Raw genomic sequence first — 25,468 nt, 5'->3', positions numbered from 1 at the left:
AAATGACTTGATAAGGGAAAAAGGGTGATTGTGTTTTGTGTTATTATTTGAAACTTTTATTGTATGTTTTCCAACTTTTATTTTTACTTTTTTTACACTTTTTTTTACACTTTTCTTTAGTCCCACTAGGGGACTTGAATGTCCAACTGTTTGTTTGATGTTCTAATACATTGCACTACCTATGTAGTGCAATGTATTGGAACTGTCAGTTGTTCACTGACAGCAAGCCGATAAGGCTCCGCCTCTGGGCGGGGCCTAATCAGCTTACGTAATGGCAGACAGGAGTCCATTGTTAGGGCTCCTGTTGCCATGGTAGCAGTCGCCAGCCTTTCCATCGCATGGCAAGGCTGCCGATTTTCTACAAACCTCTAGGATGCAGCGATCACAATCGATCGCTGCATCGAAGGGGTTAATGCCAGGAATCGGAGCTAGCTCCGGTTCCTGGCGATAGATCGGGGTGTCCGCTGTAACATACAGCAGACACCCACTGCTGATGACGCCAGCTCAGCTTCTGAGCCGGAAGCTGAGCCGGCGCCATCTTGCCGATGGTACCGGAAGCCTCCTGGGCCCCGCCGACGACGGGGCATAGGAGGATTCCGTTACAGGCTGATCGGGAGGTAAGCATTAGCCCTCCGATCGCCTTTGCAGCCACCGGCAACCCAGCGATCACATTGCTGGGGTGCCCGTGGCTATTAACTCCTCACATGAGGCTAGCTCCGGTCCTGGCCGATACCTTAGGGTGCCAGCTGTAACATACAGCTGTCACCCAGTGGTGATGTCGCTGGCTCAGCTCCTGAGCCAGCTTCATCTCCATGACGTACAGTAACGTCAAAATGCGGTAAGACACCGATTTTAATGACGTTTATATACATGATCCGGCGGGAAGGGGTTAAGGCCATGTTCACACAACATATTTTGAGGCATATTTCAGAGTGTATAATGCTCGTATATCCTCCGAAATACACCTGCAAACAGCTTTCCATTGATTTCAATTGGAAAATTCAATTTGTAGTTCATATATGAGGCTTTTTACGCTGCTGACTTAATTGCCTTGTAAAAACATGCTTCGTAAAAAAGTAGTAACAGGTCACTTATTAAAGCATTTTAAAAGTTGATTTCTCATTGACCCGACAAAAAACGCTTTGAAAATACGCCTCAAAATATACTGTAAAAACTATTGTAGAAATAAAACGCTTAGAAAAAAAACGGGTATAAAAAACGCCTGGATTCAGAGGCTGTGTTCTCTTGAAATCAGTCTTGAATTTCCTAGCCTGAATATACCGTGTGAACATGAGCAGAAAGCCATGTGCCTTAAAAGCAACATGGAACTTTCTTTTCTTCATTAATAGATAATATCTCACCTCAGCAAGGCACATTATTAGTTTCCAGGAGAGGGTTTCACCAGTGTCCTCTGCTGAGCTGAACAGCTCTATTAAAAAGCCTGGTGCCTGTCACATAAACAATATCCTCATTTCAGGGAAATTGTCCCATATCTCCTGCTATTCAGCTGGATGTACTGGAAGAGACAAGGCTGTAATTGTATGGCTGGCAAACGGCATCCACTAATATTGTACATGAATAGATTCTAACTCAGATTTATTAAAATTATGTATCAGCAAAGTGAAATTAATTTAATGGAACAAAAGCAGAACAGAATATGGAAAGAATATCTGAAATCTTGTTAATTAAACTTAGGAGACTGATATTATGTTTTTCATTTTTTTTTTTCTGTGTTTCATTATTGGTGTCCTGACCCATCCCTAACGAATTATTAAAATTATATTATTTTTAAGTTTCCTTAATATGAACAGAATATAATTTAAGCACAAAAAACCCAAAAGACTCAGTTTGTATAAAACCCTGTTCACATCACCTTTGTAATGTCCGTTTAGCATGTACGCCTAGAAAGCTCCCGACGTACACGCCAAACATGTCCATAGGACTTTATTAGCCCAACGGAGGCCAAGAGTGTCCTTTTAGCCTCCGTCAGCATACTTATTTTTTTTTTTTTTCAAGACTGGAATAACGTAGTAGACTATGCTTTTCCATCCTGCCAGATGCCGCATAAAACTGTACATCGTACGATAAAGGTTTTCGGGTTTTTTTAACACGGGAACCTATGGGTGATGAAACCCTCTGTTTGGCATATGTCACAGATTTACGTTTAACGGATACGTCATGGGCGTTTTTATAGCCTTTCATAGTCTTCCAGTTTTAACAGACTAAGGGTATGTTCACACGCTTAACCAAAAACATCTGAAAATACAGAGCTGTTTTCAAGGGCAACCAGCTCCTGATTTTCGCAGCGTTTCTGGAGCGGTTTTTCTATAGAGTCAATTAAAAATAGCTCCAAAAACGTCCCAAGAAGTGATATGTACTTTTTTTTTCGCGGGCGTCTTTTTACGTGCCGTTTTTGGAAAACGAGGCGTAAAAAAACACCCCGTCAGAACAGAAATCCGTATTTCCCATTGAAATAAATGGGCAGATGTTTGTACGCCTTCTGCCCTGAAATACGCCTGAAAACATTCAGTGTGAACATACCCTAATAGTGACACCCATAGACTATAATAGTATCCGTTCAACGGATACCTCATGAACTTTCTTGATCCGAGTTCATGACGTATCCGTTTAATGGATACCATTAGGGTATGTTCCCACAGGTAGGATACGCTGAAGAATATTCCTGCAACAGAATTCTGTGCAAAAATGTTGCAGTATTTATAGTAGCAGCAAAGTGGATGAGATTTCTGCAAATCTCAGCCACACTCTGTGGAGAAAAAAACCTCAGAAAAGTAGTGCACAAAGCGTTCTGTGGTGCGGCTTTCATATCCACAGAACGTCAATTTATGCTTCGGAATCGCTGCTTTTCTGTCAGGGTATGTTCACACGCAGTGTTTTCAGGCGTATTTTGGGGCGTTTACAGGTCGAAAAATACCTGGAAAAACTGAAGCTGATGCCTACCAACATCTGCCCATTGAAATGAATGGGGAAAACAGCATTTAGTTCATACAGGGCGTCTTTTTACACCGCTGTTTTAAAAAACGGAGCGTAAAAAGACGTGCATGTCACATATTGAGGCGTTTTTTGGAGCCGATTTTCCATTGAATACTACGTAAAACACCTCAAAAGAAGCTCCAAATTAAAAGCAGCTTCATTTTTAGCTTCGAAAACACATGAAAATCAGAGGCTGTTTTCTCCGCGTTTTTCACGCACCTTTATTAGTCTATGGGGCAGTGCAGACAGTGCGTGAATTTTGCGCAGCGCGAGTGCGTTGCGTAAAACTCACATCATGTCCTATCTTTGTGCATTGTTCGCGCATCACGTACCCATTGAAATCAATGGGTGCGTGAAAACCACGCATGCCACACGGAAGCACTTCCGTGCGAACTGCGTGATTCGCGCAACAGCTATCAAACTCTGAATGTAAACAGAAAAGCATCACGTGCTTTTCTGTTTACAAACATCCAAACGGAGTGTCATAATGATGGCGGCTGCGAGAAAATCTCGCAGCCGCACATCATACACTGATGACACACGGAGCTGTTAAGTGCCTTTTGCGCACGCAACACGCCGAGTTTTTTGCGTGCGCAAAACGCACACGCTCGTGTAAATAAGGCCTTAGATTGGCATAATTTTTTGAACATCCTTTTATTTCTTTAGGACGTTACAAGGCTTAGAACTTTAGCAGCAATTTCTCACATTTTCAAGAAAATTTCAAAAGGCCATTTTTACAGGGGCCAGTTCAGTTGTGAAGTGGTTTTGAGGGGCCTACACAATACAAACCCCCACAAGTCACCCCATTTTAAAAACTGCACCCCTCAAAGTATTCAAAACAGCATTTAGAAAGTGTATCAACCCTTTAGACGTTTCACAGGAATTAAAGCAAAGGTGAAATTTACAAATTTCATATTTTTTTGCAGAAATTCATTTTTACTCCATTTTTTTTTTTTTTGTAACACAGAAGGTTTTACCAAATAAATGCAACTCAATACTTATTGCCCAGATTCTGCCGTTTTAGGAAATATCCAACATGTAACCCTAGTGTGCTTATGGACTGAAGCACCGGCCTCAGAAGCAAAGGAGTACCTAGTGGATTTTGGGGCCTCCATTTTATTAGAAAATATTTTAGGCACCATGTCAAGTTTGCAGGGCTCTTGCAGTGCCAAAACAGTGGAAACCCCCCACAATTTTGGCGCTATTTTGGAAACTACACCCCTTAAGGAAATTATCTAGGGGTATAGTGAGCATTTCAAAGAAAATGTAGGTTTAGCTAATATTTTCTCAATTCCACGAGGACTAAAGAAGAAAAAGCTCCACAACATTTGTAAAGCAATTTCTCCTGAGTAAAACAATACCCCACATGTGGTCATAAATGGCTGTTTGGACACACGGCAGGGCTGAGAAGGGAAAGAGCGCTATTTGGCTTTTGGAGCCCATATTTAGCAGGAATAGTTTGCGGAGGCCATGTTGTATTTGCAAAGCCCCATGGGGGGGGTCAAAACAGTGGAAACCCCCCACAAGTGACCCCATTTTGGAAACTACACCCTTTGGAGGAAAATATCTAGGGGTATAGTGAGCATTTTGACCCCACAGCTTTTTTGCAGAAATTTTTGGAAGTAGGCCATGAAAATTAAAATCTACATTTTTTTCAAAGAAAATGTAGGTTCAGATTATTTTTTCTCATTTCCACGAGGACTAAAGGAGAAAAAGCTCCACAAAATTTGTAAAGCAATTTCTCCCGAGTAAAACAATACCCCACATGTGGTCATAAACGGCTGTTTGGACACACGACAGAGCTCAGAAGGGAAAGAACACCATTTGGAGCTCAAATTTGACAGGGATAGTTTTGGGAGGCCATGTCACATGTGCAAAGAACCTGAGGGGCCAAAATAGAGCAAACCTTACAAAAGTGACCCCACATGACAGGGCTCAGAAGCGCCATTTGACTTTTGGATCTAGGATTTAGCTGGATATGTGTGTGGACGCAATGTTGCTTTTGGTATAATAAAGGGGTTAATGAAGCATGAAATTACTAATTTATGGATGTATGGTACTCTTTGAAGCAATCCTTGATACACAGGCCTGGTTTTTCGGGGCAGGTTTCACAGTGGTAAATAGTGTCTTTTCTTTTTCCCCTTTTGGAACACACACTGCACCTTTTTTGTGTCCTTCCCTTCTTTGCAATTTGTGGCACTTCATTGGGGAAATGTTGCCCTGGTATAATACGTGGACTATCGCTACCAGCAGATGTGCTTGGGCCCTCCCCTGCCTGGTTCCCCAAATAGAAGTGCCTTGATCACCACCTCTTGAAAGTTAAGGAATGCCCCTGTCCGGCCTGCACATAGGGATAGTACATAAGCATTATACAATGCCATCTGTATAATGTGCACGGCCAGCTTTTTGTACCATGTCTTTGTTTTCCGTAGGGCACTATAAGGCTGGGTTCACACGACCTATTTTCAGGCGTAAACGAGGCGTATTATGCCTCGATTTGCGCCTGAAAATAGGGCTACAATACATCGGCAAACATCTGCCCATTTGAATGGGTTTGCCGACGTACTGTGCCGACGACAAGTAATTTACGCGTCGTCGTTTGACAGCTGTCAAACGACGACGCGTAAAATGACTGCCTCGTCAAAGAAGTGCAGGACACTTATATACATTATATGCAGGACACTTATATACATTATATGCAGGGCACTTCTTTGAAACGTAATTTGAGACGTTTTTCATTGAAGTCAATGAAGAACAGCTCAAGATTACGGGCGTCAAAGACGCCTCGCATAATGCGAGGAGCTTTTACGTCAAACTACGCAGCCGTTTTCTCCTGAAAACAGTGTCTTTTCAGACGTAAAAGCCAGTTCTCATGTGCACATACCTTAAGGGGGGATTCACACGAACGTGTATTGGGTCCGTGCGGGCCGCGTGGTTCTCAGCACCCTGGACGGTTACTTCCAATCCCAATATACATGAACGTGTAAAAAAAAAAAAAAAAAAAAAGAAGTTCTGACTTACCGATAACTCCCGGCTTCTTCCTCCAGTCTGACCTCCCGGGATGACAATTCAGTCCAAGTGACAGCTCCAGCCAATCACAGGCTGCAGCGGTCACATGGACTGCCACGTCATCCAGGGAGGTGGGGCCCGATGTCGAGAGGCGCGTCACCAAGGACGAGTCACCAAGGCAACGGCCGGGAGGGAAGTTCTTGGTAAGTACGAACTTTTTCTTTTTTTTTTTTAACAGGTTTCTCAATATTGTGATCGCCATTCACTGTCGAGGGTGCTGAAAGAGTTACTGCCGATCAGTTAACTCTTTCAGCACCCTGGACAGTGACTGACGTCGACTAGACTCATCTCTATGATGGCGGCTGCGCGAAAATCACGCAGCCGCGCATCATACACGGATGACACACGCAGCTGTCAAGTGGTTTTTGCGCGCACAAAACGCCGCGTTTTTTGCGCGCGCAAAAACGCAACGTTCGTCTGAATCCCCCCTAAGGCTTCAGTACTTGATCAGAGAGATCTACTTATTGTAGCCCAGGTTGCAATTTGGCTTCTGGGTCACTGGTGGTACCTCGTTCCGGGACAGGGGTGCTGCCGCTGCCATCAATTGTGGTCAATATAAGGACATCCCTCTTGTCCTTATATTTGACAAAACAGCATGTTCTCGCTGCATAGTTCCCTGCTCTCAACCCTTCTGAGGCTTTGGCTAAGCAGTGTTTTAGGGAGGCCTCTCTGATTTTTGCGCACAGTACCGCATGCTACAGTACTTCTGGCAGAAAGGCACCTAAATAGTGGGATGCTGGTATAGAAGTTATCCACGTAAAGGTGATAACCCTTGTCCAGCAATGGGTGTATTAAATCCCACACTATTTTCCCACTAACTCCCAGGACGGGGGGGCATTCTTGGGGTTCAATAATTTAAACAACGGCTGTGTGAACAGCTCCATTGAAATACATGCGTCCGTGAGACGGCCATTAAAAAAACATCCGTCACACGGGCGTATACTACGCATGTCTAAAAAAGCCCTAAGGTCCTGTTTACACTGAGTATTTTGCAGGCAGAAAAAAAATCTGCCTGCGCTTTCTTGCCGATGCCATTAAGCGCCACGGGCAGAAAACGCTGCAAAAAAAAAAAAAAAAACGCTTTCTCTGCCTGCCATTGATTTCAATGGAATGTCTGAGACAGAACCGCGGGAAGAAAGAGCATGTCAGTGTCTTTCTGCGAGCGGCTAAAACTGTGAGCAAAAAAAAATAAAAAATGCCTCCATGTGCGCCACAGGAAATTACAGCCAAAAAAACGCACCAAATTGTGATGACGTTTTTCGCCCGTAATGTCCGATGCGGAAAACTGCACAGAAAAAACAAAGTGATACTTACCATGGCGACGCGTCCCTCTAACGTCTTGACGTCCTGCAGCTCTGGAATGACGTTTCATCCCATGTGACCACTGCCGCCTATAATTGACTGCAGCAGTCACATGGGATGAAACCTCATCCCAGGAGGCCGCCTGGATGAAGGAACACAGAATTCTGGTTAAGTATAATGTTCACACAGAGTTTTTTGCAGGCAGAAAATTCTGCCTCAAAATTCCGTCTGGAATTTTGGGGCAAATTTTGATCTGCCTGCACGCAGTGTGCCGCGTTTTTTGCCCACGGCCATTGAGCGCCGCGGGCAAAAATGCTGCGAGATACGCTTTCTCTGCCACCCATTGATGTCAATGGGAGGTCAGAGACGTAAACGCCCGAAGGTAGGGCATGTCACTTTTTCCCGTGAGACGTTTTTTCTGCTCATGGGGAAAAAAAAAAGTCTCCGTCTCCCATTGAAATCAATAGGAGGCATTTTCGGCGCGTTTTCCGCGTCAAAAAAAGTGTGCCCTAAGATTTGTTTTTTTCTGTGTTGCATTTTTTTTGTGGCAGAATTCCTGCTTTTCCGCCATAAAAAAAGGGCGGGTTTTACCTCCCATTGAATTCAATAAGAAAAACCTGCAACAATAAAGCAGCATTTATGCAAATACTTTTGACATGCTGCGGACTGAAAAAACGCAATGCAGGTCAATTTCTGATCGTTTTTTCTGCTCCGCATTTACGCAACGTTTGGAGATTTGTTCAAATCTCATCCAATCTGCTGATACCGTATTATGCTGCCAATTTTCCGCAACTAAACCCATTGCGGAAATTCCGCAGTATTTACGCTACATGTGAACCCTAAGGGTATGTTCAAACGCTTAACAAAAAACCGGCTGTAAATACGGAGCTGTTTTCAAGGGAAAACAGCTCCTGATTTTCAGCGTTTTTTGAGCTTTTTTTCTATTGAACACCAATGTAAGAAATCACACATGAACCATTATTAACGAAAAATAGACAATATTTTATTGAAAGACAAAACCGTTAAAAATAAGTACATTGGCAGTAGCATTACCCATAGAGAGACGATCCCCACATAGGTCGGGTCCCACAGCCTCTATAGTAAAGTGCAAATAGCGCATGCAAAGACTGGTACATCAGTAATACCACGAATATGGATAGAAACCATCCAAAAGCAAAGTAATATAAAACAACAGACAGCGGAAAGGTACAATTATGGAGGCATACAGACCAGAACAATGCGGGATCGATCAACCCCAACACGCGTTTCGCACGTAGCTTCTTCTTTGGATGGTTTCTATCCATATTCGTGGTATTACTGATGTACCAGTCTTTGCATGCGCTATTTGCACTTTACTGTAGAGGCTGTGGGACCCGACCTATGTGGGGATCCTCTCTCTATGGGTAATGGTACTTCTTTTTAACGGTTTTGTCTTTCAATAAAACATTGTCTATTTTTCGCTAATAATGGTTCACGTGTGATCTCTTATATAGATGTTCACATTCGTATATCACACAGTTCATTTGAGTTGCCGTATGCATGTATTAACCCAACTATCTAAGGCCCCTTGCACACAAACGTGCTTTTGCGGCCGCAATTCCCCCGAAAATCCACTGGAGAATTGCGGCCCCATTCATTCCTATGGGGCCATGCACACGACCGTGGTTTTCACGGTCCGTGCATGGCCCCGGAGCCCGGACCGCAGAAAGAACGGGCAAGCTTTATTACGGTCGTGTTCTGCATTCCGGGCTCATTGAAAATAATGGCCGCGGCCATGTGCACAGCCCGCGATTTGCAGACGGCTCGCAGCTGTCACTCCGCTGCCGGCCGACCCAAAAATCACGGCCGTGCACATGGCTATGGTCGTGTGCATGAGGCCTTAGTAGGTGTTGTGTTTTTCTATTGAGTCAATGAAAAACAGCTCAAAAAGTTTTTTTTTTGCACGGGCATTTTTAAAAACTGCCGCGTAAAAAAACACCCCGTGGGAACGGAACACCGTTTTTCCCATTGAAATCAATGGGCGGATGTTTGGAGGCGTTCAGCCCCCGCATTTTTAGCAGTTTTTCAGGCGTTTACGGCCCGAAAAACGGCTGAAAATAGCCCATGTGAACATACCCGAATAGATTGTGTCTTCTCAAAGAAATGTCGATCCTTTTTAATTTAAGGGCAAGAAAAATTTGCAATTAATGGGGGAGAATTATCAAGCGGTCTTATAAGAACGTCCTTTGTTGCCAAAAGCAACCAGAGCTTTCATTTTGCCCGCGCCCAATATATAAAAGTTATGGGGTTGCTATGGGCAACGAAGGTCATTCTTACTATAAGACCGCCATTAATTGCAATTTTTTTTGTTGCCCTTAATCTAAAATGCTCCGACATTTCTTTGGCACAGGTGAAAAGTAACTAGAAACCCCCTGACCCACGGTGCCCCCATGTTAGTCACGATCGCCACACAGGACTTACAGCACCGAAAGGGAACGACCACACGTAGCGACAGAAAACCGCACTAAAAACGCAAAGCTGTTGCGGTTTCTATGCATTTTAAACATTACTTTTTTGGAATAGTTTTCAATGATATTCTTGTTTTTTTTATTCATGTCAACGGGAATAAAACGTACATAAACCTTATAATAAATGCACAAAGGACATGCAGTGGAAGTCCGCACGGTGTACAAATGCAATATCCAACCATTCAATGCAATTACATAGAATTTTGTTCTTTGCGTTTCCCCCAAGCATAAAATTGAGTCAGAGAAATGCGTTAAAAACTGCAGCGTGTGAACATATTCAAATAAAAATTACCTGTGGCTGTCCAGCAAAAGCGGGTGGCAGCAGTGAGACCGCTAAATCACCACAGCACAGTGAGGACCCACCAATGCCACGAAGCGGTGTCAAGAGCGCCATGATAAGCGTCACAAGAACTTATGCCGCTACTCTTTACATGTGGGAGATAATAAAGGACGCAATATGTATGAGGTGATTACTTCACGAGTGGACCTAACTAGAAGTCGATATATATCCGAAAGATATTCTCATTTATGCGGTGTAATAATGGAGTCAGTCGTTTGCCCACCTCTGCATACACTTGACATTGCCAGACGTGGACATTCCTGAGCTCTGAGGAGACTCCGTCACATCGCTAACAGCAGAGATCAGTCTCGCTAGCCGCGAAACGCTATTGGCTATTACTACCCACATGACCAAACAGGCGGGAAAGGTCGAAGCTCTCAGCTGCGCGTTCCTATTGGCTGCCGCGAATCATATGACCAAAGACCCGGCGAAAAAGATCTCCTAGGCAACGATTGACAACAAGACGTCACAGTGAAGTGACAGGAGAGAACGTGCTGGCCTGAGGTGAGAGACGGAGAGCGGTTGAATTGCGATGCAGAGATGGCAAATATGCTGCCCTGCGATAGAGAGATAGGAGAGCTCGTATTATGTGAGAAGGAGATCGGAGAGATTAGTTCCTGCGCTATACAGCCAGAAGACATCCTGTACTGGGACACAGAGTCAGGAGAGGTCCTGTGCTGGGATAAAGAACTGCGCGAGGTCCTGATATGGGATCTAGAACCAGGGGAGGCCCCATCCTGGGATAAAGAATTAGAGGATATTCTATCTTTGGATTTACAAGATGATGAGATCCAGACCCAAAATAAGGATAAGGACCCCGGAGAGATCCCGTCACTGGATTTAGAAATGGGAGAAATCCCTCCCTGGAGATTAGAAATGGGGGAGATCTCGTCACTGGATTTAGAAATGGGAGAGATCCCGCCCTGGAGATTAGAAATGGGGGAGATCCCATCACTGGATTTAGAAATGAGAGAGATCCCATCACTGGATTTAGAAATGGGAGAGATCCCGCCCTGGAGATTAGAAATGAGAGAGATCCCATCACTGGATTTAGAAATGGGAGAGATCCCACCCTGGAGATTAGAAATGAGAGAGATCCCGTCACTGGATTTAGAAATGGGAGAGATCCCGGCCTGGAGATTAGAAATGAGAGAGATCCCGCCCTGGAGATTAGAAATGGGAGAGATCCCGTCACTGGATTTAGAAATGGGAGAGATCCCGGCCTGGAGACTAGAAATGAGAGAGATCCCGTCACTGGATTTAGAAATGGGAGAGATCCCGCCCTGGAGATTAGAAATGGGAGAGATCCCGTCACTGGATTTAGAAATGGGAGAGATCCCGCTCTGGAGATTAGAAATGGAAGAGATCCCGTCACTGGATTTAGAAATGGGAGAGATCCCGCTCTGGAGATTAGAAATGGAAGAGATTTCTTGTGATTTTGACATTGGATAGGTCTTATCTTGGGGTTTTAAAATGAGTGAGATCCCACTCTGAGATAAAATTCATGAGTTTGTGACCTGAGATGAGAGACCGGAAAAAGACATTGGTTCCTGTTTTATTATAATGAGAAAGACGGACGATGTGTCATCCAAAGGTTATAGACAGATCATTAAACGGAGAGAAGATAGAGAATCGATAATACATGAGCCACAGCGTCAGGAGACGCACGTAAAGTAAATACATCTCATAGTACTAGTAGTGGGGGCGTAAGTAACAGAGTAACATTCTGAGTATGATGGGACAGAATGTTCACCCCCCAAAAAAACCACTAGTAGTAAAAACAAGTCCTCGACTACTTCTGTCAAGTTGTCAGCCACCCAGCTATATCTGTATCTGGAAAAGCTGGGTGCCAATTAATACGGCCGCGACGACATTTCCCACAAATGTTGGGAATCGACTTATATTTTATTTTAGTGGAAAATGCTTTTGAAGCTTTGGTGTCCGAGTATTCAGTAGGAACGGATTATGATCACATAGAACAATGCTGAAGCCGGCCGATAATTAACGTTTGATCCTATCGTTAGAACATCTATGGCGACAAAACGGACAATACCTAAAGGAGTAGTCCACTTCATGTTATTTTATTGTACAAGTTATACACTTTTCTAATATACTTTCTATATTAATTCCTCACGGTTTTCAAGATCTCTGCTTGCTGTTATTCAGTAAGAACATTCATTGTTTACTTCCAGTGGATAAAATGCTGTCCGTGGTCATGTGATGGACACACAGGTGCACGGCTCGTTACAGTATGGCTGGATTCACACGTGCGTGTTCGGTCCGTAATGGACGGAACGTATTTCGGCCGCAAGTCCCGTACCGAACACACTGCAGGGAGCCGGGCTCCTAGCATCATAGTTATGTACGACGCTAGGAGACCCTGCCTCTCCGTGGAACTGCTGTCCCGTACTGAAAACATGATTACAGTACGGGACAGTTGTCCCGCAGCGAGGCAGGGACTCCTAGCGTCGTACATAACTATGATGCTAGGAGCTCGGCTCCCTGCAGTGTGTTTGGTCAGGGACTTGCGGCCGAAATACGTTCCGTCCATTACGGACCGAACATGCTCGTGTGAATCCAGCCATACTGTAACGAGCCGTGCACCTGTGTGTCCATCACATGACCACGGACAGCATTTTATCCACTGGAAGTAAACAATGAATGTTACTACTGAATAACAGCAAGCAGAGATCTTGAAAACGGTGAGGAATTAATACAGAAAGCATATGAGAAAATTGTAGAACTTTTAATTATACAAAAAATAATATTAACTTGCTGAAAGTGGACAACCCCATTAAAGGGGTTTTCCACTACTTTTAAAAAAAACAAAACTTTGCAATGCTTCGGTCTTGTTATATTATTGTCCGCTGACTATCGTTTTCACAATTGTATATATTAAAATCAGATTTACGCCGTACTGTTCATATCCTGAGGTCTGTTTACAATATTTTGCGCCTACGCTTTTGAATACAATTAATTGTGACTGTGCAAATAAATAAACATTATGAGCCTCTGAGATTCCGCATCGCTTCTGCCATACACCCGTGTTCGAGGCATCCTATTGGTCTAAAGCCTCCTCAATACCCGCCCCATTCTTTTTTAGATTACGCCTCAATGCTAGGCAAATTTTATTTTAGTTCATGTTATCCCTCAGTGCCCGCGTGCCCTGCAAAGATGGTATCTGCAGTGATAATGGCACTGAGGAATAATGCGCGGGCACTGAGGGATAACATGAACGGAAATAAAATAGTGCTCGCATTGAGACGTAATCAAAGAAAGAACGGGGCGGGCATTGAGGAGGCTTTGAACCAATAGCAAGCCTCGAACCCGGGTGTATGGCCGAAGTCAAGCGGAATCAAAATAGCTAAAATAATATTTCTATAATATTTTACATGCACAATGAAATTGCTTTCAATACGCATGCGCAAAATATTGTACGTTACTGCGCATGCGTGAAAAATATAGATAGCTCGGAACGCGCAGGCGCAAGGGGAAGAAGACGTCATTCAGAAGAGTAGAAACAAGAAGACCGCAAAAGGAGCTCGTCCGGAAGTCAAGATTGACGAAGACCGACCGCGGAAGAGAAAAGTTCCGAGTCACGTGACACTAGATGGAATTAGAAGACATCTGCAACTGAAATTGAAACGGTAAGTATATTTCAAAAATACTTAAATAGATATTTAATTAGTATTGCTTGATAGTTTTTCAAAAGTGCACAACCCCTTTAAGCATTGTCCGTTTTGTCGCCATAGATGCTCTAACCATAGGTACGAAAGTTAAGTCAGATCTGTCGGGTTCTCCAGGACTTCATAAAGTTAAAGGTGTTGTCCATTACTGGACAACTGATGACGTATCCGGTGGATAGGTCATCAGTACATGATCTGCGGGGGTGTGACACCCGGACCCCGCACCATTAAGCCGCTCCGACTGCCTCCGAGCACCGGACATACATGCTGGAATAAGTTGGCACCGGCCACTGAATAGGGGCGACCTGCAGTACTGTATTCAAGTGAATAGGAGCAGAGCTGCAGTTTGGCCGCTATGCCAACTGCTTCCGGCTCCGTACATCTCATAAATGGCCATAACATCCGGTCCCCTGAGGCAGCCGGAGCGGCTTAACGGTGAGAGGTCCGGGTGTCGCACCCGCACTGATGATCTACTGATGTCCTACCAGGTGGATAGATCATCAGTTGTTTAGTAGTGGACAACCCCTTTAAAGGGAAGGTGTCATGAAATATTTTTTTTTATCCAATTGCTTTTAGTATGATATTAAAATAAATTTTATTTATTTGTGTTTTTGTGTTCTACTTTTTACTTTATTCGTACTTTTTCTTCTCTATGGGGGCTGCCATTTTTTTTTTTTCATCTCTGTATGTGTCGATTAACGACGCATACAGAGATGGAATACGGCAGCTACAGTGCATAGGAGTCAATGAACGGCTCCCGTCCATTGCTTCTGCTCTCTGGCTCTGTACTGCGCAGATGCAGGTCAGAGTCACACAGCAGAGAAGCCGGTTTGCAGGGAGATAGCAAGCGCCACTATGAAGACCAGCTGCACTGCAGGTAAGGTGTGTGTCTCTGTCTCTCTCTCTCTCTCACACAGACCGCCGCTCTCGTGACCCCCGACGGGCCCCCCCCCCAGACGGGCCCCCCCACCCGACGGGCCCCCCTGTAGTCGTGCAGGAGACTCTGTATAAAGGACGCAGCTTATCCTTCTATGTTATGTGATGTCTACCATCCACACATGATGTAACTGTCCTGGGAAAGCTGGGTGATAAACAATATGCCTGCTGTTAGTGGGGTACCCAGCTTCCAGACCCTTGAACGGTAAGGGTATGTTCACACGCACTAATTACGGACGTAATTCGGGCGTTTTTGCCCCGAATTACGTCCGAAAATAGCGCCTCAATAGCGTTGACAAACATCTGCCCATTGAAAGCAATGGGCAGACGTTTGTCTGTTCACACAAGGCGTATATTTACGCGCCGCTGTCAAATGACGGCGCGTAAATAGACGCCCACGTCAAAGAAGTGACCTGTCACTTCTTTGGGCGTAATTGGAGCCGTTACTCATTGACTCCAATGAATAGCAGCGGCAATTACGTCCGTAATGGACGCGGCGTTCAAGCGCCTGCACATGCCGTTACGGACGCCCTCGTGTGAACATACCCTTAATCTCTCTAGTTGTGCTGAGACTGAGAGGCTCATTAGTCACATCCCCAAACAGTCTCAGCACAACTAGAGAGATTTACCGTTCAGGGGTCTGGGAAAGCTGGGTGACCACCATTACCCCTCTTACTGGCGTGTGAGAGGTTCATTTGTCACATCCCCAAACACACTCCAGTAGGAGGGGTAATGGTGGTCACCCAGCTTTCCAGACCCCTGAACGATAAATCTCTCTAGTTGTGCTGAGACTGAGAGGTTCATTATTATTTAATTTTTAATACTTTCCACCATGTGGAACAAAAAAAAAATACAGCAAAAAACGTAAAAAATATAATAGAAATAAGTAAAGACACTTAAAAAAAAGGTTTAATTTGCGACACATTCCCTTTAAGTGAAGAGCAGTGGTCCAGCAACAGGGGTGCAGAGGTTGCACTCAGGCCCTGGAGCTTGAGGAGCCCAAATCACCTCTGTGCGTTTCACCATATTGAATCTATCTAGATATATCCATGAATCTATATGGCCTACAACCTATGAATGCATTCATTGTCCATAGACAGCCTGTATGTAAACAAATTCAGCCACATCGGGTGCCGTGACCTCTGAAATCAGATCTCGGGGGCAGAATTGTCACATGCAACATATTTATTTATTTTACGTAGGCTCGGAGGACCCCTTAAATTGTCGGGGGCCAGCTAGTCATCACAATTCATAGATTCTCTTTTTGCTTAATGTTATTAGATTGCACAGTCCTATACTTGTAGCAGTAACATCGCTTCAGTAGCAAAGGGAATAGCTTTTGGGTGCAAAGACGTCTGGGGGATCCGTGATAATGTGTCCCGCACGGGTGCACCGCGGATGGGAAAAACAGCAGTTTTTCATGTCCGAGGTTGCCCATGCTCATGTGAATGTAGCCTTAAAGGGGAGTTTCACTTTCAACGTCGGGAGATAACATTGCATCTGAAACGTAAGCTGGGATTCCCAATGGATTCTCTACCATATGTTCATTGTGCTATTGAAATCAATGGTGCTAGTAAAGGTGCTCTATGTAGGGGAGTCCAAGTCAGTGGTGTTCAGGTGCTTATTGAGTGACACAGTCCCTGAATTATAGGAATCTGTGGGACTCTCAGCCCATTGAGACCCTCCCCCAGGGGTTATCATGAGAAATATAAGGTGTACGTCCCCTTTAACAAACCGCAGCATAGAAGATCCCATTCATACGGCACCATTTACACCCCCCTGTTGTTCAATACAGCAATCTGAATATTATATCTAGAGGTGGAATGATGCTTTAAAGGTGTATATAAAATATATATTCTGCAAATAGTCAAGCTCCATCAATGCCCACAGCACACCCGAGAGTGTTTCTTCAAGGGGGGGCTGCATTGCAATAAACATTTGCTGTAAAGTAGAGAAGAACGCGTCTGACCCTGGTCTGTAGCACTGGTTTTATTTTTCCAGTTTGATCTCCGCTGGATAACCACCTTCCTGCCTCCCGGGCTTCGTTGGGACTCGGCGCTGTGTTTTCTTAATGATCCATTGTATGAACGGCGTCAGATCCATTCCTCGCACGCGTAGCAGTTTGACTTGAGCATAAAGAGTGGTTTCCAGCTCGGCGGCAATACTCAGGGGGCACAAGGAGAGAGAATATATTGCAAAACCCTAGAAGAAAATTCTAGCATATCCATTTTCCAGTAAAACAAATAATCCTTGCAGTCTTTAGCCAATCAGGACGACGAGACTATTTAAAGGTCTCCCAGTGGAGTTCTTGCTGTCAATGCAATGTATTTTTTTTCTCATCCAGATCAGTTTTGAAAGAATTTCAATTCCTCAAGGTCAAAGTCCTAAACATTTCTCGTATCAACCAGCCGAAACGTTCTCCTTCTTCAGCTTTAAGAAGGCTTGACCCCATAAAAAAAGAAATATGTGCTTATACTTTCCCATCTGTGATACAGTGTCACGAGAGACTGACTCGTTTATATAGTAGGGTGGTAGGTTATAGAGGCACTTTTTTAGATGACAAAAAGCGTAACCTCTTATACAGGTGACGAAAGCCCTAATGCACACGACCGTGTGTGCCGCCCGAGTCCCGCCTGTGATCCGTGGAAATATAGGACATGTTTTATCTTTCCACGGCTCGGAGAGTCGTTCCGTTTTCACAAACCCGATTCACCCACTAATGTCAATGGGTCCATGAAAACGATTGGGGGCCACTTGGATGCCATAAAAAATGGCCCGAGTGGCACTGAGTCGTGTGCAAGACGGCTTAGAGTTCGATGGGCCTGTCAAATCTCCAGGAGTCACGTAGCTAATGCACCCGGAAATTGCTGCTGGCACCAAACTTTTTTCTGTCTATGAAATCTCTTATCGCTTGGCTTCTAAAAACATCAAATTGGCTACTGATGGGGTCTAACTGGCTCCTACAGTCTAAAGTATTTAGACCACCCATGGAGTCCAGTTTTTTCTCATCAGACACCAAAAGATCCAGACTAGCCCTAATACCTATGAAGGGAGATGGATCTTCTTCACGGAAGACCAGACCTCTATATAAAGGGGAACGCCACCTTTAGGGCTCATGCACCGCTGAGATGTACGGAGCCGTAATACTAAAGTCTATAGGGCTTTACTGCACCCTCTGTATGCCTCTGATTTACATACACGGGCATTCGGAGGTTTTCTCTGTTGGTTTCATAAGGAATCTGATAAAAAAATTATTCTGCCATGATCCATTGGATGTTGTGTTACTGAGAAGCAAAGCACTGAGGCATTATATGGAGGCACGTAACTTTTTGTAGGTCTTTTTATATATATATATATATATATATATAAATAAATATATACTGACCTCATATTGTGTTTATTCTCAGGTAATGATATTGAAGAAGACCTAATACATCATGATGGCTTCAGGAAACAGCCAACCTGGCTTTCAAGGCAAGAAAGTTGTTGGTCATGGAGATATCAAGAAGATGGATCCTATGCAGAGAGCAAGACACATGGCCTATGAACAACCCAGCAAATCGATATCTGCTTCCTTGCTCATGACTCAGAACCGACTGAAGGAGCACGCTCTGAAGTCCGTCCCCGAAACCCAACAGCGGGTCCTAGACGCAGAACAAGAAAAACAGATGAAGGTGGTAGGGCAGCTGAAAGCCGCAGAAGCGCGAAACCGTATACGCCTGATGAGAATTCGCTTTCAGTGCATGAGGGTAAGATTTGCTTACATGTCCCATGAACTGTCCAAACGTTATCCGCTTCCCTACCATTCAATCATGAACATAGGCTTACATCCCGAATATCTACATAGGCACCCATCGAGGGGCATCCAGGACAGGGGAGCCTTCAGCTTATCCAAACTATTCCCCTTCCCTCTAGTAGGAAGTATGGGTGGTGTGACACCCTAAAAGGGTTTACTAATCTTGCAATGCCTGGGAGGGGTCACACCACCCATGGGGAAGGGGATAGGGGGCATCAGGGCTTGGGAATTCTTCTCGGCACGGACTCCATATTGGTGATTCTGGACATTCAATGCTCTGGTTTGTAGCCGTGTCTATAGACCATGTTGTCAGCACAGATGCAGACGGGAAAAGACAGGTCAAGTTCTTACCTATTTACATAAATACACAGCAACAAGCCAGAGAATGTGGGAGCTTTTCATCTTTTCCCCCGCATCTTATATTAAATACAGCACTTGTGCTTTCCCGAGAAGTCTCAGTGCTTTTAGTTAAATGCACTGCAATTATATTCCAGAAGGGCAGATCTATAAATGTCATTTTCGATTGTAGTTAGTAGAAGGGACTTTAAACAAAATTCTGGATGTACCAAATGATATTTTATTATTGTTGGAGTCTGTAGAATCGTCTGTAGGACTCATATTTGTATACACGGCAAGTTTAGATTGTCCGCTCCTGTAGCCCAAAGAGTCTGGTCAGTGTCTATTGAGTGTCAACAGAGAGGCCATTAGACCATTCTTCCTATTTGGGCTATCAGCAAGGCTCATTGGTGCACCCCACCTGAAGATTTGTGCTCCACTGAGTCAAGGTTATTCATCCTAGCCGGGGGTCCAGAGCAACCTCAGTTCTCACTGGTGTATATGTATACTCAGAGAGGGGTCAAAATCAGCTGATCGCTGAAGGTCCGGCTCCAGGTACTACCAAAAACCACAAATTTTTTTTGCTGGGGAAAGTCGCCACCCGCCAGGCATTTCCCCTGTATATATAGTATTACATGGCGGCTCTCCATTCTGGCTATAGTCCCGAGGGGGGACATGAAGTTCTTTATACCCTCATTCACCATGATGTTACACCACCCAAATCTAATGTGACATTTTTTGGGGAAGTTTATTATGTTATGCTATAATATTGACCATTACCAAGTTGATTCTGATCTTTTTGGACCCCCCCCCCCAGCTGTTTCATGTTGGAACGCAACCAATGCAATTAAGATGAACTGTAGCTGTGTTGTCAATGCCCCTCCCACATAAACATCATAGTCACATGATTATTCTATTTTTTTTTTTACTATTTTATGACCTTCTAAGGGGTAGAACGTTCTCTTCGGGATGGAGTTGGAATAAACTTTCTTCATTAAAAACTTTATTGCTCCCAATCATGAAGTTTGCTGCCTGCGGCATTATCCGGCACAGGGTGACATTGTTTGAACCGTATCTCCTAAAACATCTGGAATGTCTTCTACATTTCCTCCCGAGATCCCCACTGAAGTTATTTTTAGATACCCAAAATTAGAAGGCCAGCCTCCCTGCTTTTATCCTCATCCATCCCGTGTCACATGCGCCAGAAATACCTCTCACTGAGATGGGGTCAAGAATGTGTCAGGGGCTGTGTGTAGGCCAGTGCTATATCTGGAACAATGCCCACCGGACCAGAGGCATGGGGGTGGTGATTCATCTCACCAAGCTGGATCGAGAGAGGCGAGGGGGGGCTACAAGTTACAAATCTATAGAAACCCCCCATCCATATGCGTATTGAATTTCCTTTGTGACCAGATTGAGCTGAATGAAGACAGGAAATATATACAGAAAATTCCATATTAGGTCCTGTTCACACAAAGTATTTTGCATACGGAAAAAATCCGCCCCCAAATTCCTTCAGCAATTTTGAGGCAGATTTTGACCTGCCTGCGCTTGCTTGCCACGTTTTTTTGCACGCGGCCATTAAGAACCGCGGGCAAAAAAAAAGCAGCGAAAAACACTTTTTCTGCATCCCATTGATTTCACTGGGGAGTCAGAGGTGGAACCGCGGCAAGAAAGAACATGCTGCTTTTTTTTCCCGTGAACGTCTAAAAGCCGCCTGGGAAGAAAACGCCTCCACCTCCCATTGAAATCAATGGGAGGCGATATTGGCAGTTTTTTGCCGCTTATTCTGACGCAGTTTCCGCATCAAAATCAGCGCCATAAAACCCTGTGTGAACTGTTTGTGCGGACCCTTAAATGTCCTCCTTTTTCTGGATCGACACACAATGAATGCACTTTTTGTCATGTAAATTGAACCTTTATAACATTTACTTTTTTTACAGGCTCAGGAATTAAATAATCTGATCTCCCGCCAACCGACTGCCCGTGACGCCATCAGACTAGAAGTGTTCCTGCCACCCCGGCCACATGCAGACAAGTTCCGTGACCCTTTACGCCGGCTGCAGGTGAAGCTTCTTCGGTTAAGCTTATTTAGATTAGCCATATGTAACTACATTTAGGAGGACTTGAACTCACAATGTGCGGAGAGTCTAAGGGTCCTCTTATACGGCCCGACGTGGGCCGTGTAAACGAGCGCCGATCAACGCCCACTTGGTCTAAAGTAAAAACACGCCCACTTGGGCATTAAGAAACTCATTAGCATAAATCTAAAATCGCTCATAAAGTGGTTTAAATTAGATCGTTTTTCTAAATAAAAAGCACTGCTGTCACCTACGTTATAGCGCCGATCTCCTTATATAGGAGATAGGGCACTTATAATGTAGTGACAGCCTCTTTAAGTGCAGGAAGCACTCATTATCTCCAAGAGTTAAACAGCAGACGCTTATCACCCTTCTCCTTTTAAAACAGTTTGATCAAGCCTGGATGACGCTGTAGCCCATGTGACCTCTGCAGCCTGTGATTGGCTGCAGCGGTCACATGGGCTGCAACGCCATCCCAGGAAGCCGGACTGCAGGAAGGAGGAGGGAGCGTTCTGAGTGCTTTGTATATTAGAAGAAGAGCGCTGTATATAAGGAGGAGGTGAGTACTGTATATAAGGAGGAGGTGAGTGCTCTGTATATAAGGAGGAGGTGAGTGCTTTGTATATTAGGGGAAGAGCGCTGTATATAAGGAGGAGGTGAGTATTGTATATAAGGAGGAGGTGATCACTGTATATAAGGAGGAGGTGAGTGCTCTGTATATAAGGAGAAGGTGAGCAGTGTATACAAGGGAGAGATGAGCACTGTATATAATGAGAAGGTGAGTGCGCTGTATGTTATTAGGTGAGTGCTCTGTATATTAGGAGCTGAGCGCTGTATGTTAGGAGGTGATTGATCTGTATATAAGAAGGTGGTGAGTGCTTTGTGTATAAGGAGGAGGTGAGTGCTCTGTGTATAAGGAGGAGGTGAGTGTGCTGTGTATAAGAAGGAGGTGAGTGCGCTATGTATAAGAAGGAGGTGAGTGCGCTGTGTATAAGAAGGAGGTGAGTGCGCTGTGTATAAGGAGGAGGTGAGTGTGCTGTGTATAAGGAGGAGGTGAGTGCGCTGTGTATAAGGAGGAGGCGAGTGCTCTGTGTATAAGGAGGAGGCGAGTGCTCTGTGTATAAGGAGGAGGCGAGTGCTCTGTGTATAAGGAGGAGGCGAGTGCTCTGTGTATAAGGAGGAGGCGAGTGCTCTGTGTATAAGGAGGAGGCGAGTGCTCTGTGTATAAGGAGGAGGCGAGTGCTCTGTGTATAAGGAGGAGGCGAGTGCTCTGTGTATAAGGAGGAGGTGAGTGCGCTGTGTAGAAGGAGGTGAGTGCTCTGTGTATAAGAAGGAGGTGAGTGCTCTGTGTATAAGAAGGAGGTGAGTGCTTTGTGTATAAGGAGGTGAGTGCTCTGTGTATAAGGAGGAGGTGAGTGCTCTGTGTATAAGGAGGAGGTGAGTGCTCTGTGTATAAGGAGGAGGTGAGTTCTCTGTGTATAAGAAGGAGGTGAGTGCTTTGTGTATAAGGAGGAGGTGAGTGCTTTGTGTATAAGGAGGAGGTGAGTGCTCTGTGTATAAGGAAGAGGTCAGTGCTTTGTGTATAAGGAGGTGAGTGCTCTGTGTATAAGGAGGTGAGTGCTCTGTGTATAAGGAGGTGGTGAGTGCTTTGTGTATAAGGAGGAGGTGAGTGCTCTGTGTATAAGGAGGTGAGTGCTCTGTGTATAAGGAGGAGGTGAGTGCTTTGTGTATAAGGAGGAGGTGAGTGCTCTGTGTATAAGGAGGTGAGTTCTCTGTGTATAAGGAGGAGGTGAGTGCTCTGTGTATAAGGAGGAGGTGAGTGCTTTGTGTATAAGGAGGAGGTGAGTGCTCTGTGTATAAGGAGGTGAGTGCTCTGTGTATAAGGAGGAGGTGAGTGCTCTGTGTATAAGGAGGAGGTGAGTGCTCTGTGTATAAGGAGGTGAGTGCTCTGTGTATAAGGAGGAGGTTAGTGCTCTGTGTATAAGGAGGAGGTGAGCGCAATGTGTGCTGGGAGGTGAGACCTCTGTAGATTAGAAGGTTAGTGATCTGTATATTAGGGGGAGATAAGATGAGGTGACAGCACTGAGTATCGTCCTTTGTTCTTTCACAGAGAGAACGAGTAGAACGCCTCCTGGAAGACGATGGAGGACTGATGACTAATCGAATTTCCTGAGTAACCTGGCCGGCGCTGGCCCTTGTAATGCAGTGTAATCCAGATGCATCCCACAGAAGTGTGTAACCCAACGACACCTCCTGTCACTTATTAAAGTCTGCATGTACTGCCCATCGCACTGGATCTGATCATTTTGTAAGTCGTTCCTACCATGGCAGATAGAAACCCCATTTATCGGAACAAGGTGTTTCTACATAGTTATACCGTTACCTATATGCGTCTCGTAACTCTGGGCTGGAGCGCCACCTACTGCTCCCCTTTCTAACAACAGACCGTTTCTTAGCTCCCTCTTACACTGACTGGCCTTAATTTCCTCCAGACGGTTGTGTGTGGAGAAAAACATTCACCGCATAGAGATCTGCACTGCCTCGGTGACGTGTCCCTACTGCTTATATCAAACCAGTGTCATCCACGAGGTACGGAGGTTATATCTTATCACACATAAGTTATACAGTACAGTTGGCCATAGACATGAAGCCGGCCAACGGAGGGGTGAACAATCAGTCATCTGACATTTGGACAAAAGAAGGTGACCATTCAATGACAACAATCGTGAAGAATAGTCAATATTGTACATTTCGGCTAACACTTAAAGAGACTCCGTCACCACATTATAAGTGCCCTGTCTCCTATATAAGGAGATCAGCGCTATAACGTAGGTGACAGCAGTGCTTTTTATTTAAAAAAACCGATCTGTTTTCACCACGTTATTAGCAATTTTAGATTTATGCTAATGAGTTGCTTAATGCCCAAGTGGGCGTGTTTTTACTTTAGACCAAGTGTATGACGCTGACCAATCAGTGACCAATCAGCCTCATGCACTCCTCTCCATTCATTTACACAGCGCATAGGGATCCTGCTAGATCCTTATGTGCTGTCTTATACTAACACATTAACGATACTGAAGTGTTTAGACAGTGAATAGACATTCCACGGGATGTCTATTCACAATCTCTGCACTTCGTTACAGTTTCTGTGGTAGTTACAGCAGAGGAAGCGTAATCTCGCGAGATTACGCAGTAAATGACAGGTTACAACGAGATTACGCTTCCTCTGCTGTAACTACCATAGAAACAGCAGAAGTGCAGAGATTGTGAATAGACATCCCGTGGAATGTCTATTCACTGTCTAAACACTTCAGTATCGTTAATGTGTTAGTATAAGACCGCACATAAGGATCTAGCAGGATCCCCATGCGCTGAGTAAATGAATGGAGAGAAGTGCATGAGGCTGATTGGTCAGCGTCATACACTCCTCTGTACAACGCCCACTTGGTCTAAAGTAAAAACACGCCCACTTGGGCATTAAGCAACTCATTAGCATAAATCTAAAATCGCTAATAAAGTGTCGAAAATAGATTGTTTTTTTAAATAAAAAGCACTGCTGTCATCTACATTATAGCGCCGATCTCCTTATATAGGAGACAGGGCACTTATAATGTGGTGACAGAGTCTCTTTAACTTGGTTGTACACATTCGATATTAGCAGGATAGACCCCGTCTAATATATATGAGGACAGTCTGACTGTCCTCCAATGTCTCCCATTCTGATAACCAGGTCAGATTCTGTGCATTTAAACCTGACCGATTATTTGTTTTAACCTAGAGATAAGCTGTGCCAAATATTTTACAGACGCTTATCTCACCCCACCTATTAATATAATCATTATCGTCATTATTATGGTATACAAATTGAGGAATAGCAGGGCTTTATTTTGCTTGGATGTGAATATTTTTCCTATTACCGTCCCAGAAAACATCACTGAATGTAAATACAGAACTCCGGTCCATGTCCAGATTATTAATCGTCTGGACGTCCGCCTGAATGGGGGGAATGGGGCATTGTAATTCCAGCTTCACACATTAAAAACACAACAAATCCATTCATTAGGAATCCGTGACATCACTGCGGGACTGCAAATACATTGTGTAGTAATGCAGGGACTGACTCCATAGGTAAAGCTGCCTATACCTCGCCTAATGGGTGCTGTGGCCCGTTCCTTCTGTGTAGAAACGCTCCGCTTATTGGGATCGGGCCCCCTCTATGATACATCCTTAGTGATGGTCCAATCTGTCCTTACAGGGATTAAACAAGCCATGCACTGGCAAAGCATTAGGAAGCGTAAAACTCGTCCGTGTGCTGTGCATGGAAATAACGCGCAGCACACGGACCCATTGATTTCAATAGGGCCGTTCACACATGCGGGAGTTTTCATGCAGCGAGAGTCCTATACTGCATGTCCTATATT

The 25,468-nt window shown here is 44.5% G+C and overlaps 2 protein-coding genes across 3 annotated transcripts in view; one reads left to right on the top strand and one right to left on the bottom strand.

The window, feature by feature from the left end:
- The window catches only part of OPRL1 (opioid related nociceptin receptor 1), a 238,810-nt gene extending 228,251 nt beyond the window's left edge, over window positions 1-10,559 (bottom strand). Inside the window, exon 1 of the mRNA XM_075846564.1 lies at window positions 10,436-10,559. The gene's annotated coding sequence lies outside the window, so the exon portion shown is untranslated. The remainder of the gene's footprint in view (window positions 1-10,435) is intronic.
- A 53-nt stretch (window positions 10,560-10,612) lies between these two features.
- On the top strand, window positions 10,613-23,331 carry LKAAEAR1 (LKAAEAR motif containing 1). 2 transcript variants are annotated; one of them, XM_075846565.1, is made up of 4 exons: window positions 10,613-10,716; window positions 18,242-18,583; window positions 20,910-21,032; window positions 23,158-23,331. In XM_075846565.1, the coding sequence occupies exons 2-4, from the start codon at window positions 18,272-18,274 to the stop codon at window positions 23,218-23,220; spliced, it is 498 nt and encodes a 165-aa protein (XP_075702680.1). In that variant the 5' UTR covers window positions 10,613-10,716; window positions 18,242-18,271; the 3' UTR covers window positions 23,221-23,331. The 2 variants fall into 2 exon arrangements, with proteins under 2 accessions (XP_075702680.1, XP_075702681.1); XM_075846566.1 differs by lacking the exon at window positions 10,613-10,716 and adding an exon at window positions 11,793-11,885.
- Window positions 23,332-25,468: the final 2,137 nt, after the last annotated feature.

The sequence above is a fragment of the Rhinoderma darwinii genome, chromosome 13, assembly GCF_050947455.1.
Source record: "Rhinoderma darwinii isolate aRhiDar2 chromosome 13, aRhiDar2.hap1, whole genome shotgun sequence".
Taxonomy (NCBI): Eukaryota; Metazoa; Chordata; class Amphibia; order Anura; family Rhinodermatidae; genus Rhinoderma; species Rhinoderma darwinii.
Note: the sequence above shows the minus strand (reverse complement) of the source record. Positions and strands in the feature narration are given on the sequence as shown.

Bases quoted from the DNA above. Each gene is read 5' to 3' on its own strand.
- LKAAEAR1 (XM_075846565.1), top strand. From the start codon at position 18,272: ATGATGGCTTCAGGAAACAGCCAACCTGGCTTTCAAGGCAAGAAAGTT. The intron at 18,584-20,909 runs GTAAGATTTGCT...CTTTTTTTACAG, and splicing joins TTCGCTTTCAGTGCATGAGG to GCTCAGGAATTAAATAATCT. The intron at 21,033-23,157 runs GTGAAGCTTCTT...GTTCTTTCACAG, and splicing joins ACCCTTTACGCCGGCTGCAG to AGAGAACGAGTAGAACGCCT.